Consider the following 14,211-nt stretch of genomic DNA (forward strand, 5'->3'; position numbering starts at 1 on the left):
GCCACTCCTGGGACTCGTCCCCCACCTGGACCATGTTCCCATCTCCACGTGGCAGGTAGGGGAGGGTGGGCAGCCGCAGCTTTCGGGCTCCTCTCCCTCCATGGGTGGGGCTTGGCCCTGAGCAGTGCCCGCTCCCCGTTGGCACCTACCGGCCTCGGCCCCATTGTGTTGGGCTGTGTGTGTCTTGCTACCTTCCTCTCCCCTCCCCCCTGGTGGCCTGGGGAGCAGCCTTGACCTGTTCATCGGTCCCTGTGATCATCGATCCCTGTGGTCATCTATTCCTGTGGTTATCAGTCCCTGTGGTCATCGGTCCCTGTGATCATCGATCTCTGTGGTCATCTATCCCTGTGGTCATCGATCCCTGCAGTCACTGGGCTTTGGAGCTGGGCCAGTGGGGATGGGGTGGCTGCACTGGACCCCAAGAGGGGTGTTCCCCTGCTGGGCCCCTGAGGGACATGCGTGGTGATTCCCTGGCCCCTGGGCCAGGCCTGGGGTGCCCCAAGGAGGGGCTGCAGTGCCCAGGCCACAGGCCAGGGCAGGAACAAGTGCCAGTGGCGGGTGGTGCCCAAGCTCAGGAAGCAGCACACCAGGGGCTGATGGAGGGAGGGACGCCGACTGAGCCAGACAGACGGACGGGGAGGCTGCTCTGGGGGCGACCGTGGCCTGGCCGCCCAAGGTCTCGCAGGAGCGTCTGCAGGGAACCGCGTGCACAGGGCCTGCTCTGGGAGCGAGGGAGCACCGCGGGCTCTGATTTCACCCCGAGGGCAGGGGGAGCTGCAGTGAGCCTCGCTCCACATCCTACACACACGCAGTGCCCGGAACCCCGAACATTAGGCTGGCACAGGACTCCTGGAGGCTGCGTCCCCCACCCGGCCACTGCTGCTGGGCTCCCTGATCCCCGCCAAGCTTGGGGGCAGGAGCAGCCCCATAGGGAGGCGTTCTGCCAGGAAGGCCCCGGCCCTGTGAAGGAGCCCCGGCAGCTTGAACACAGCTCCCCACCCCCCTCCTCCTCCGGGGCGGAGGAAGGACGGTGAGGGTCGGGGAGGGAGGGTGGGGCTGGGCCTGCCTGCCCAGGGCCCTGTACACACGCAGATCCACTGCTGCCCAGGTCTTCTCTGGGCAGGGGGCCCAGCCGCAAGGGTCCAGGCCCAGAGCCGGTGCAGGGCGGTTCTCATGCCGGCGAGGCCTGGGCAGGGCTGCGTGGGGTGTGGAATTTCTCTAACCGCAGCTGGTCTGGTCAGCCAAGTGGCCTGAAGGGGACTTCTTGCTGGACATCTGCACACATTGGCAGGGTCCCCGGCCTGTGAGGGCGGCCTTGTTCCAAGTGGAGTCCTGGGGGACTCCTTTGTCAGTACTGACTGTGCGCACCCCCTCAGGACAGAGGCCGGTGTCAGATGTTCGTCACACCGGGGACCCCCCTGGGAATGGCCTGGCTGGAGAGGGTCCCAGGGGAGCCAGGGCTGAGGGCTGGAGCGCTCTCCCCTCCTCTGGCCTCTCAGCGGGGGACCACCCACGGCCAGCCCCCTGTGCTGGGATGGATGTTCCCACCTCGCGTGATGGGGGCAGACTCTGGTGGGGAAGGAAGGGACCGAGGGGTCCCTAGCCCCTCCCCCGAATTGCTGACGAGTGTGAGGCTCCTGGCCCATCGGGAGTGCAGGCATCACTGGCCGAGTGAGGTCCTCAGGCCGCCCTGGTGCATGATGAGGCTGCAGTGTAGGGGAGCCTCTGCAGGAGAGGGGGCCCGAGGGGCAGGTGCTGCTTCCCTCCCAGGACCCATCCAGAGCTGCCCACCAGATGACACCACCATCTGTGTCCCTCCTCTGGAGTGTGTCCTGCAGGGTGGCGGGCCCCAGGGCAGAAACGCCCCCAGTCCCCTCTCGGTGGGCCAGTGGGGCGTGGATGGGTCACCTGATCCCAGCACACCCGCCTGAGGGCCACAGCTCTGTCCTGCCCACTTGAGGTGCCTCCCTGTCCCCTCAAGGGGAGCGGGGTGGGGGAGGGGCTGGCGCCAGCACGTTGGAGACAATGCGGCCAGTGGTTGGGGCTCGGGGACGTGGTCAGGAAGGAGGGGCCACTGTGGGAGCCCCCGCACCATGGCTGGAGCTGGCTGCCCCTGGAATGACAGTGAAGGCAGGTCGTGTTCTGACCCTGCTTACAGGGCAGAAACTAAGGTCTGGGGGGACAAAGACGTGTGTGTGTGCACGCATGCACATGTGTGTATGTGTGTGCTGCACAGCCACCAAGAGGGAGCCAGGAGGTGGACCCGGGCAGCTGGGCTCCAGGACTGGACTTAAGCACCGTGCACATGGCAGACGCAGAGCCGCGGGCTGTGGGGACCCCGGTGACGAGGGGGCATCCACCCTAACAGTGCAGGCCATCTGTCAAGGGGTGCAGACCAGAGACGGGGTGTGCGGCGCCAAGAAGGTCTGAGCGTGGGGAGGGCACACAGCGGGTGCAGATTCTGCCTAGGTGCTGGGGGCAGAATCACGCCTGGGTCCTGTCGCTCGTCTCAACGCACGAGTCCAGTCATTTCAGCAAGTGGTGCTCTGGACCCCAGCTGGTGGGCCAGGGTCCGGCCGTGTCCACGCCTTGTGCTCACCCCTCCTTTGGGTCACACACGCGATGGCTGAACCCCTCCCGCCCCAGGGGAGTGGGTTGCCCACGGCACCTCGCGGCGCGTGGTGGTCTGTGGGGCCACAGTGGCCGTGGGGCCGTGCGGGGGTCTCCTCTCTGCGGCGGACGGTTCTGAAGCTGCCCCGTCGTCCGGGGAGGTGTGCCCGCACGACCGTGGGAGCTCCTCTGTCGTGGGCTCACCAGTGCCCGGGCCTCCTGCCTGCCGGGCGTGGGTCTCAGTCTTTTCCTAGAAGGTGAACTTCAGGGACAGTTACTGTTGTTTAAAAGCTTCAGTTAACTCGAGGCTTCCATTTAACTTTAACCAGATGCGACCACCTTCCTGGAAAATACTTATGCTTATCTCTCACCTCTTGGCAACCGATAAATATCTTTTGGATGACGCTGGCTGAGCTTTCCCCATGCGCCGTGGTGCCCTGTGTTTAACTCTTGCTGGGGTGCCACGTGCCCCAGGCAGTGGGTGAGACTGTCTGCAGGTTCAAGAATCACGTGCGGTTCCGGTGAGCCACATGGAGGAAGAGCGAGGGAGACACGGCGCTCAGAACAGGCTTTCCTGACCCTCGGCCCCATCCGCATCCAGCTCACCATTGTCTCCAACAGTTGTTCCTTTCTGCTCTGAGAGCGGCTCAAGGGGGACATGGTGCAGACAAAAGCCCACGTTTGGCCTCACTGAGGAGGAGAAAATGGCGGCTGTGATGGTGCCCATGCAGCGGCAGGCTGGCAGGGAGATGGGGCCTGTGAGAACATCTCCCTGACACTGTCCTTCCCCTTGTGTCTGTCCTGCCACAGGGAAGTCATTTTTGAGCACTTTCCCCTTCAGTTGAAAAGTCTTGAGTCATTGTTACTATTATATTTTGTGCAGGTAGGTAGCACACTCACCTCCATCCTTTCATCCACCAGTCCACCCACCCACCCATCTATCCATCCACCCACCCACTCACCCACAAGTCCATCCACCCCCCCATTCATCCAACCTCCCATCCATCCACCCATCTACCTATCTGTCCTCCCACCTGTCCACCCATCCATCCACCCACCCACCCACCCATCTATCCATCCACCCATCTGTCCTCCCACCCATCCACCCATCCACCCATCTATCCATCCACCCACCCACCCATCTATCCATCTACCCATCCACCCATCTGTCCACCTATCCATCCACCCACCCACCCACCCATCCATCTATCCACCTACCTATCCACTCATCCACCATCCATCCATCCTTCCAACCACCCACCATCTATCCATCCATGCCTCGGATCAAGTTTATCATATGAAATGTGGTTGTCACATGTGCAGTTTGTCTCTATCTTGAAATGTGTGTCTGGAGAGAGTCCCACACATCTGGGGAGTAGACACTCAGCTTTGCACCACGGAGGACTTCTGTGTGTCAGTGACTCCAGGGCAGGGTCTTGTTTGTCATCATTTGCCTACCTGGCTTTCCCTCTAAGCCCTTTTTTGGATCTCCAGATTCTTGGAGAACATGGGAGACTCACCTGCCACCACCTTTACTGGGGCCACTCTGTGTGAGAGAGACTGGCCTTGTGACTGGCAAGGGGCTGTGCTGTGGGCGCTGCCGTGTCCTCTCCAAGCAACACGCCTAGTGTCCTGGGAGTCCCACGTGTCTTTGAAGTAAATACAACTGCTGGGGGGCCACCCGCCTCCTCCTGCTGCCCCTTTGTCAGGTGTCGGTGGGCAGCCCCACGCAGGAGGGGCAGGTTCTGCAGACACTTGCCTCAGCCCTGAGGAGGAGGGAGTGTGCAGAGCGGCCTGGCTCAGAGATCCTTCCTTCCTGAAAAGCCGCAAATGCTGGCCCGGGGGGACCGCCTTCGCCCGCCACTCTCACCCCTGAGGACCCCTCGTCTTGTCCTCAGCTGCTTCTCTCCTGTGTTAGATTTTTATCCCAGAACTAGTTCATGAACACACTGCCATCGAGATTCAAGCCACACAAAGAGGTCTGAACTCAGCTCCCGAGCGCCCTCCTGCTGGGATGGGGCCCTCCCCGTCCCCTCTGGGTTTGCACAGATGCGTGTGCGTCAGCTTCCTGTGGCTGCTATAACGAATGGCCACAAACTTAGTGGCTCCGAACACCGCAAACGTATTACCTTCCAGTTCTGGAGGTCAGAAGTCCGAAATCACTTTCACTGGGCTCAAGTGGAGAACACTTGAAACAGTCTGCGGGGCTGTGTTCCTGCTGGGGATCCAGGGAAGACTCTGTTTCCTGCCTTTTCCAGCTTCTGGAGGCCCCGCATTCCTCGGCTGGGGGCCCCTCCTCCATCTTCAGAGCCAGCAACACCGGCCAGGTCCTTCTGGTGCGGCCATCATTCTAGTTGCCTGCCTCCCTTGTCACGACTCTTTCTCTGTCCCTGGCCGGGGGAGGTTCTCTCATTTTAAGGACGATATGGTTAGATTGGGATAATCCCCCGTCTCAAGGGCCATAACCAAAGTCATGTCTGCAAAGCCCCCTTTGCCGTGTAAAGTAACATTCACAGGTTCCAGCATCGGTGTCTCTGGGGCCATTACTCTGCCAGCCACAGCGTGTGCGTGTGCGTGTGTGTGTGCTCATGTGTGTATACTCTCCATTCTCGTTTTGCACAAGTGGGATCACGTTCTGTGTATCTGGAATTTCCTCCTTTCCTTAACAGCGTGTCTCAGAAATCTCCCTGTGACACCACAGGGAGACACCCCCATCCTTCTGTGTGGTTCTGGTACTTCCTTCGCCCCTCTCCCCTCTGACAGACCTCTGGGTGTTCCCAGCTCCTCTTAGTTGAAGCTATAACGGCCCTGCTCATCCTCCGAGTCGTTTGTCCTCGTTCATTCACGTCTTTGTTAATTACACGCTGGCCGAGCGCCCCGTGCGGGCCCTGATTTGGGCGCTGGGTGACAGCCGTGCCTGGTACCGCTTTGTGCTCAGGGGATTCACAGCCTCCTTCAAAGACGTCCTTGGGCATCTTCTCTTCTAGATCGTCAGAAACATTCCCTGAGGCTTTGATTGGCTGGTGTGGAACGTGTAGACAAATGTGGATATTATACACGTGTCAGCATCCCGTGGTCTCACCCAGGGACGGGGGCCGCCTCTCCTTTTGCTCAGGATGGTTATTAGTCAAGTTTTATGGTTTGAGATGTCTCTTGAAATGTTTGCTCTCAGTATATTTCTCTCTTTGATATCAAGATCAGGTTCTCCACCCACCCCAGACATTTCTGATTGTCACTGCTACTGTCTGTCCTAAAGAGGCAGGTATGGAACTTTCTTTAACACCGTGCCAGGTTCAGGAAGTCTCTCTCGACGTGTGTCTGCCTGAGGCTGTTAGGTTCTATTTTAACAGGAAAGTGGGATGAGAGAGTGTCCCGGGGTCTGCATCCTGAAGGAGGACTTCCTCATCTTTCGCTGTGTGTCTCGGGGGCACCGTTGTTGGGTGCATGTGGGGGGGGGGGTACCTGGATCATCATGTCTCAGTGGATTGTCGAAAAGTATCATCCCCTTTGTCCCACTTAATGGCTTTCAACTTCAGTTCTGCTTTATCTGATAAGAGTGTTGCAATATTTACTTACTTTTTGTTATCATTTACCTGATTTTTTCAAAGACTTTTCAAGAGCAGTTTTAGGTTCACAGGGGAAGTACAGAGATTTCCCAGATACGTCCTGCCCCTACACAAGCACGGCCTCCCCCACTATCAGCGACCCACCACCAGCATGGCGCATTTGTTACAATGGATAAACCACATCATTGTCACCCAGAGTCTGTGGTTTACTTGCGGTTCACTCTGTGTGTTGTCCGGTCTGTGGATGTGGACATATGTATAATGACATGTGTCCACCTTTGTGGTATCATACACAGTAGTTTCCCTGCCCGAAAAATGCTCTGTGTTCCTCCTATTCGTCCCTCCCTCACCCCCAACCCTGGCAACCATTGATCTTCTGTCTCCATAGTTGTGCCTTCTCCAGAATGTCATATAGTTGGAATCATACAGTATGTGGCCTTTTCAGATTGACTTTTTTCACTTAATAATATACATTTAAGGCTCCTCCTTGTGTTTTCATGACCGATAGCACATTTCTTTTTAGGGCTGAATAATATTCATTGTCTGGATGTAGTACGGTTTATCCATTCACCTACTGAGGGACATCTTGGTTGATTCCAAGTTCTTGCAATTATGAAGAAAGCTGCTATAAATATCCATGTGCAGGTTTCTGTGTGCACTAAGTTTTTGGGTAAATACCAAGGAGCACGTTTGCTGGATTGTATGGTAAGAGTATGTTTAGTTTTGTAAGAAACCACCAAACTGTCTTGCAGAGTGGCAGCACCGTTTTGCATTCCCACGAGCAATGAGTCAGGGTTCCTGTTGCTCCACGGCCTTGTCAGCCTTTGGTGTCGTCCGGGTTCTGGATTTTGGTCATTCTAATAGGTGTGTACGGATATCTCATTGTTTTAATTTGCATTTTCCTGATGACATCTGATGTGGAGCATCTTTTCATACGCTTACTTGCCGTCTGTATATCTTTTTTGGTGAGGTGTCTGTTAAGCTCTTTGGTCCATTTTTAAATTGGGTTGTTTGTTTCCTTACTGTTGAGTTTGAAGAGTTCTGTGTATATTTTGGATATATTTCTTTTTATCAGATATTTGTTTTGCAAATATTTTCTCCCAGACTGTGGTTTGTCTTCTCATTCTCTTAACAGTGTCTTTGGCAGAGTAGAAGTTTTTAATTTTTTTTTTTTAAAGATTTTATTTTTTTCCTTTTTCTTCCCAAAGCCCCCCGGTACATAGTTGTATATTCTTCGTTGTGGGTCCTTCTAGTTGTGGCATGTGGGACACTGCCTCAGCGTGGTCTGACGAGCAGTGCCATGTCTGTGCCCAGGATTCGAACCAACGAAACACTGGGCCACCTGCAGCGGAGCGCGCAAACTTAACCACTCGGCCACGGGGCCAGCCCCAGAAGTTTTTAATTTTAAGGAAATTAAATGAAGTCCACTTATCAATTCTTTTTTTCACAATCGTGCCTTTAGTGTTGTATCTAAAAAGTCACCGCCATACCCAAGGTCACCTAGAATTCCTCGTATGTTATCTTCTAGGAAGTTTCTAGAGTTGCATTTTACATTGAGGTCTGTGATCTATTTTGAGTTAATTTTTGTGAAGGGTGTCAGGTCTGTGTCTAGATTCATGTTTTTTGCATGTGGACGTCCAGTTGTTCCAGTAACATTTGTCGAAGAGACTATCTTTGCTCCGTTGTATTGCCTTTGCTCCACTGTCAAGCATCAGTTCATTATATGTGGGTCTATTTCCGGGCTCTCTTTTCCGTTCCATTGATCTGTCTATTCTTTCCCCAGTGCCATGCTGTCTGGATTATTGAAGCTCATAGTAAGTCTGGAAGTTGAGGAGCATCCGTCCTCCAACTTTGTTCTTCTCCTTCAGTATTATGTTGGCTATTCTGGGTCTTATGGCCCCTCTCTATATAGACTTTAGAATTGGTTTGTTGATATCTGCAAAATAAGTTGCTGGGATTTTTATTGGGACTGCGTTGCATCTATAGGTCAAGTTGGGAAGAACCGACATCTTGATAATACTGAGTCTTCCTGTTCATGGACATGGAATATGTGTGCATTTATTTAGTTCTTCTTTGATTTCATTCATCGTCATTTCCTCATGTGGATGTTGTACATATGTTTGTTATATCTATACCCATTTCATTTTGGGGGGAATTAATATAAGGGGTATTGTGTTTTCAGTGTCAAATTCCACTTGTTCCTTGTGGTATACGGGAAAGTGACTGACTTTTGTATATTAATCCGATATATTACAACCTTCTATAATCACTTATTAGTTCCAGGAGGTTTTTCTGTCAATTCTTTTGGATTTTCTACATAGATGATCATGTCATCTGCGAACAGACAGTTTTATCTCTTTCTTCCCAATCTGTGTGACTTTATTTCGTTTTTACATCTGACTGCATTAGCTGGGACTTCCACTCAAAGTCGAGAAGGAGTCGTGCGAGGGGGCGGCCTTGCCTTCTACCTCACCTTAGGGGGAAGCTTCAAGTTTTTTACCATTAAGTATGATGTTAGCTGTAGGTTTTTTGTAGATATTCTTTATCCAGTGGAGGGAATTCTGCTCTATTCCTAGTTTACTGGGAGTTTTTATCATGAGTATGTGTGGGATTTTGTCAAATGCTTTTTCTGCATCTGTTGCTAAGACCATGTGATTTTTTTCTTCTTCAGCCTGTCGATATGATGGCGTCCATAACTGCCTCATGAATGCTGAAGCAGCCTTATATCCCTGGGGATAAATTTCACTTGGTTGTAGTGGAATAATCCCACTTGGTCATGGCTGGCCTGTTTGCTGAAAGGGAAACTGTCTTTAATCAGGCACGGCCCCCGGTTCCTTGATCTGAGGGGAGTGTGGCCAATGAGAGGGGCCCCAGCTCACCAAGGCGCCGCCCACCATGTTCTTGGGAGGGCGTTCTTCTGAGCTCTCAGTGCCACACAGCATTCACTCTTTGAAGAGATACTGGTTTCCTGCCCAGAACAGCTGGGCCGAGCGCCTCCAGCGCAGCAGCTGCCAGGAGGGCTGCAGGGAGGTGGCAGCATGCTCCACCCGCGGTGCCTATCCTTGGAGGATGGGTCAGTGATCTCAGAGCCATGGCATTCGGAGGCTTGCTCCCCATGGGAACCAGGAGGAATTTCATGGAGAGGAAATGGGAGGACTTTGGAAAGGAGCTGCTTATGCATCTCTGGAGTCCCTGGGGCTGCCCGTGTAATGTGCCGATGACTTCCAGCCCAGGAGGTCAGTGGCTGCTGCTTCTCACATCCTTAATTTGGAAAAGTTCTAGCTGCCCGGGACGAAGGGCAGTGGTGGAGCATATCCATGCCTAACTTTGGGGACAGCCGAGTTGGGACACCAGGGCCACTGGCACCCAGGCTGGTGAGAGTCTTGTTTCCTAACCTTTGAGCATCTCCCCAAGTGGACACTTGGGCCCTGGACACTTCTCATACAAAGGGACCATCATAGCAGCAACAATCTTGGTGGACAGCAGTGTCTGTCTTAGAGTGGGAAGTGACCACCTGTCTCCCAGAGCCCTGGGTCTTCCTGTGAGGTCCCCCTGGTCCCACAAGGGGCCCTCCATCCTCACAGGTCTGCGGCCCGGCCATCGTTCCACGGAGGCTGCTGTCTGTGCTGCTCCTGGCTGTTCCCCACCTCCTGTCTGAGTGGAGGTCTTACCTGCAAGGGATGGGGTGAAGTCGAGGGGTGGCCCTGCTAGCTGGCGGTGCTGCCCATGTGGCGAGAAGTCGGGGCCGCACAGAGCTGAGACGCTCCTGTCCTGGAGGGCCAGCACTGGCTGGTCCCCAAGGTGCACGTCCTCATGTGGGTGGCTCTTGTCTCTTTCTTCTGTTTTCATTTTTTGTTCTCGAGGAGCTACGTGAAAGACACAGCTTGTCTTAGGAAGTCGGGGTTCAGCATTTCTTCCCTCTGCTCTGCCCTGGGAAGTCCCAGGTCAGCCTGGCCCTGTGTTCAGGGGTCAGGGACCAGACCCCAGGTGGCCACCACACACAAACACACACACATCACACATTACACTCACTCTCACACAGGTTCAAGCACACATTCACAGTTGGCCCTCGCAGGCTCACCGCACCCTTCCTCGGGACCCCCCTGGTCACAGCCCCTTCCCAGAAGAACATCTCCTGTGTGACTCGCACTTGGCAGGTAGACCACACCAGGCTGGAGGTGGGGGTCTTGAGAGAAAAGCCCTGGGGCCTGGGCCCTCAGCCAGACTACGGCCCGTCGTCCCGGCCCCACCTGGCAGCGTGGGTGTAGGGAAGCTGCTGAGGAGTGGGCCTCTCCTTGAGTTGCTGCTTCCCCGTCTCCTTGTCCAGCAGTGACCACACTCTGTGGACAGAGGATTAGGGCCTGCCCTCGGCCCCCGTCACCCCTGGCCCCACAGCTTGTTAGCCCCGAGGTCGTCAGTCCAGGCTGCTCGCGGCTCTTACATGCCCAGGAAGTGGCGTCCTCTGTGCTGTGCCCGAGGGCTCCAGCAGGTCCAGGCGCACAGTCAGGCCAGGGTGGGCATCATGGGCAGGGCCTCTGGGCCCATCTGGACAAGAAATGAGGGGAGAACCCGGGCACCGTGACTGTGTCCCCAGCCTGGGCTCTCCCACTGAGGGGGCTCCAAGGTGGGATGTCTCGTGAGAATGCGTGCTCCGTGACACCAATGGCCGAGGAGGACAGACGGGGCACGTTCTGACGTGGCTCCTGAGGACAGTGAGGTGGACGCATGAGAGTCTGCGGGCCATCGGAGGCAGGATGAGCCGTGTGGGCCTGCGCCAGCGTGAGCGTCAGCCCCTTCAGGAGAGAGCCCACCGCCCACCAGCCATTGGCCCGTCTCAAGGCCCCTCTCCAGTTCAGGGCGGTTTTGGCACCAGTGTGGACATGGTGGGAGGGGAGGGGAGCTGAGCCCCCGCCCCCGGGGGCCTCACGCAGCAGCTGCTGGGCTGTCCACACCCTGAAAAACCCCCAACAAACCTGGGAGGACTTGCTGGGATTCTTGTGCTGAGGGTGGGCCCAGACACGGAACCACCGGCCTGGGTCAGGATAAGCAGCGTCCCCTAAGAAACAGCCGGTTCTCACCTGCCGCCTCCCAGCAGTTTAATTGGCTTCCAGGCTGGCTCCTAACGGGGATGAAACTGCAGGAACACCTCAGGGTGCCATTTTCTTTTTCTTTTTTTCCTAATCCAGTGTTGTGGGGGTGGGGTGCGTTGACTGGTGCAATGGCACGCTTCTGCGGTGGGGTCGCAGCTGAGGTTGGGGAGACAGAGTGGGGGCTGGTGGGGGTGGGGTGGGGTCTGCACGTGTGCGAGGTCCCAGAGCGGGCAGGGAGGTTGGAGTCCCAGCGTAGGGTGGGGTCGAGCATGGGGATGGGGTCTAAGCATGAGGGCGGGTCTGAGCGTTGGGTGGGGATGGGGTCTGAGTGTGGGAGTGGGGGCAGGGTGCACGGCCAGGGATAGAGATGGGGTCCAAGTGTAGTAGGCAGGTCCGAGCATGGGGTGGGCTCTGAGCGTTGGCTGGGGGCAGGCTCCTTGCTCTGATGGGGGCGCCGAGCCTGCCCGTTGGTTTGGGACGGTCCCTGCCGCGTCCCTCTTGGGTGGCGGGCTGGTGACAAGGAGGCTGCAGTGGCTTGTGGCCTCCTGGTGACCCCGGCACGGCCCCTGGATGAGATAGGTGGCCGTGGGCATCCCCAGCCGCAGAGCCCAGACGGGGGCGGGTGCCGGGCACGTGGGCGGCTCTCCTGACTCGGTTTCCCCCGTGTGCCTGCACGCGCCTCACTGTGTCTTTCTTCTCTCGGCAGAGAGCGTGCGCACGGAGGTGGGGCTCCTGCAGCTGCTCGGCGACCCCCCGCCCCCGCAGGTCTCCCGGGTGGACGACCCCGACGTCGGGCCGGCCTACGTCTTCGGCCCCGATGCCAGCGGCGGCCAGGCGGCGCGGGACCTCTTCCCGAGCCGGTTCTTCCGTGACTTCTCGCTGCTGCTCCACGTGCGCCCGGACACGGCGGGCGCGGGCGTGCTCTTCGCCCTCACGGACGCGGCGCAGGCCGTGGTCTCGCTGGGCGTGAAGCTGGCGGCCGTGCGCGACGGCCACCAGGACGTGCAGCTGCTCCACGCAGAGCCGGGCGCGGCCCGCACACGCGTGGCCGCCGCCTTCCGCCTGCCCGCCTTCGCCGGCCAGTGGGCGCGCCTGGCGCTCAGCGTGGACGGTGCGGCCGCCGCGCTCTTCGTGGACTGCGAGGAGGTGCAGCGCGTGCCCCTGGCGCGGGCCGCGCGCGGCCTGGAGCTGGAGCCCGGCGCCCGCGTCTTCGTGGCTCAGGCCGGACGAGCGGACCCCGACAAGTTCCAGGTAACCGACGGCCGTGCGCGCCGGCCCCGGCATCCCGGGGGGCCTGGGGGTGCTGGCCAGTGGGGGCGAGGGACAACAGGGCTGCCCACGTGGTGCGGCAGGCCCCGGGGAGGAGAACCCTTGACCCCCACCTCGAGGGTGGCCCCGGGGTCCTGGGTCAGCCTGCTCCCCTGCATCACTTACTCCCCCGTGTTCTGGCCCCTTCCCACCCCAACAAGGGCCTCCCCGGGCTGCAGTGACACCCCCAGCCCAACTGGCCCCCTTGGGACCTCTTTCCTCAGTGGATGCCCACCTTTGTCACCGTCCAGAGCCCCTCCTCCTGTGTGTGCACCTGTGGTCGGTGCTGTGGTGCCCCTGGGGCTCCAGGCCCTACCTTGCCCCATCGGGTGTGAGTATTGGGCTGTGTCTAGGCCCAGCTCCATGACCCTGAACGATGGAAATTTCAAGATGTCAAGAGCAGAGTGTAGCCCTGAGCCTGGGCCCTCCAGGAGTTGGCTGCACCCGTGAAGGCTGCGCACCAGCTGGGCCGGGCCCAGGGGTTCACACTGCACCGCCGTTAATCGTGCTGGTCATTATTTCTACCAAGCTGTGCAGCGGCCCCACGGCCTGTGAGCCCAGGGCAGGGCTCTGGTTCAGAGCCGTGTGGGTGGCATTTCCCCAGCGGTGGTGGGCCGTGGCTCCCCAGGGACACTCCATACTCCTGGGACTGACCCTGGCCTTCGTGTTGGATTGGAGGGAGATCCCAGAGCGGGAATGGAGTCTTTCTCCCGTGCCCTCAGCCCCTACACCTCTGGAATCCCGACCTCCTGGAAGCTCAGGGTGGGCACCCTCAGCTGGCTGACTCACAGCCCCTGAATTCTGCAGTTGGAGCTGGTCTGCAGCTGGCTCACCCCTGCCCAGGCTCCAGACAGGGGTCCCTGTGTGAGCTCCCGGGGGATGTGTCCGCAGGGGACAGAAGGTTAATTCTTGCCCAGACAAAGGCTGCTTGATTAAAGTTGTTCTAAGTCCTGGCGACTTGCGTTCTGAAAGCTGACCTTTCACCTTTGGCAGAAGCTTTCACCCTGGGGTCTGGGAGCCAGCAGGACTTTGATACCAAACTGGGCCTCTTTGTGTTTTCATTTTGGTGCTCGAATGTGATTAACTGGAAAGAAGTCGGAGAGTCGTCCTGACCCGGGTGGGGCTGTTTACTGGCAGCTTGTGTGAGATTTCCCAGGCGTTTCAGGATGGAAAAGTGTCCAAGTTCCAGACGTCTTCAACACTTGGACAGAGAAGCTGCCCGTGTGCTGATGGGGCAGCGGTCACCTGTCTCACGGTGCTGATGGAGGGGCGTGGTGGTCACCACCACCGTGCAGCGAAGGCCTCGCCAGGGCTGCCTGGCATCTCTGCAGAATGCGTTTGCCAGTTGGATACGTAGGCAGACAGTGTCTGGGTGTTTTAATTTGCATTTCTTGGTTGTCAGTGAAAACAAGCTTTAATTTTCTCATGTGTTTCTTGGCTGTTTGTATTTCTTCTTTTGTGACTGGCTTGTTTATGTTCTTTGCATTTTGGTTTTGATGAGTTCAACCGTTTGTCATTGATTTATATAAGCTCTTTATATATGGAAGAAACCGATCCTTTGTTGTGTACACTGCAAATTTTATTTCCCAGGTTGTCATTTGCCTTTACACCTTGTCCTTTCTTTTTTTTAACTGCTG

The 14,211-nt window shown here is 57.1% G+C and overlaps 1 protein-coding gene across 4 annotated transcripts in view; it reads left to right on the plus strand.

Moving 5' to 3' along the window:
• COL18A1 (collagen type XVIII alpha 1 chain) overlaps window positions 1-14,211 on the plus strand; it is a 109,157-nt gene that overhangs the window by 53,808 nt on the left and 41,138 nt on the right. For all 4 annotated transcript variants that reach the window (XM_070489020.1, XM_014859766.3, XM_070489017.1 and 1 more), the window contains one exon: window positions 11,973-12,517. In XM_070489020.1, the coding sequence (XP_070345121.1) occupies window positions 11,973-12,517 (545 nt within the window). The remainder of the gene's footprint in view (window positions 1-11,972; window positions 12,518-14,211) is intronic.

The sequence above is a fragment of the Equus asinus genome, chromosome 18, assembly GCF_041296235.1.
Source record: "Equus asinus isolate D_3611 breed Donkey chromosome 18, EquAss-T2T_v2, whole genome shotgun sequence".
Taxonomy (NCBI): Eukaryota; Metazoa; Chordata; class Mammalia; order Perissodactyla; family Equidae; genus Equus; species Equus asinus.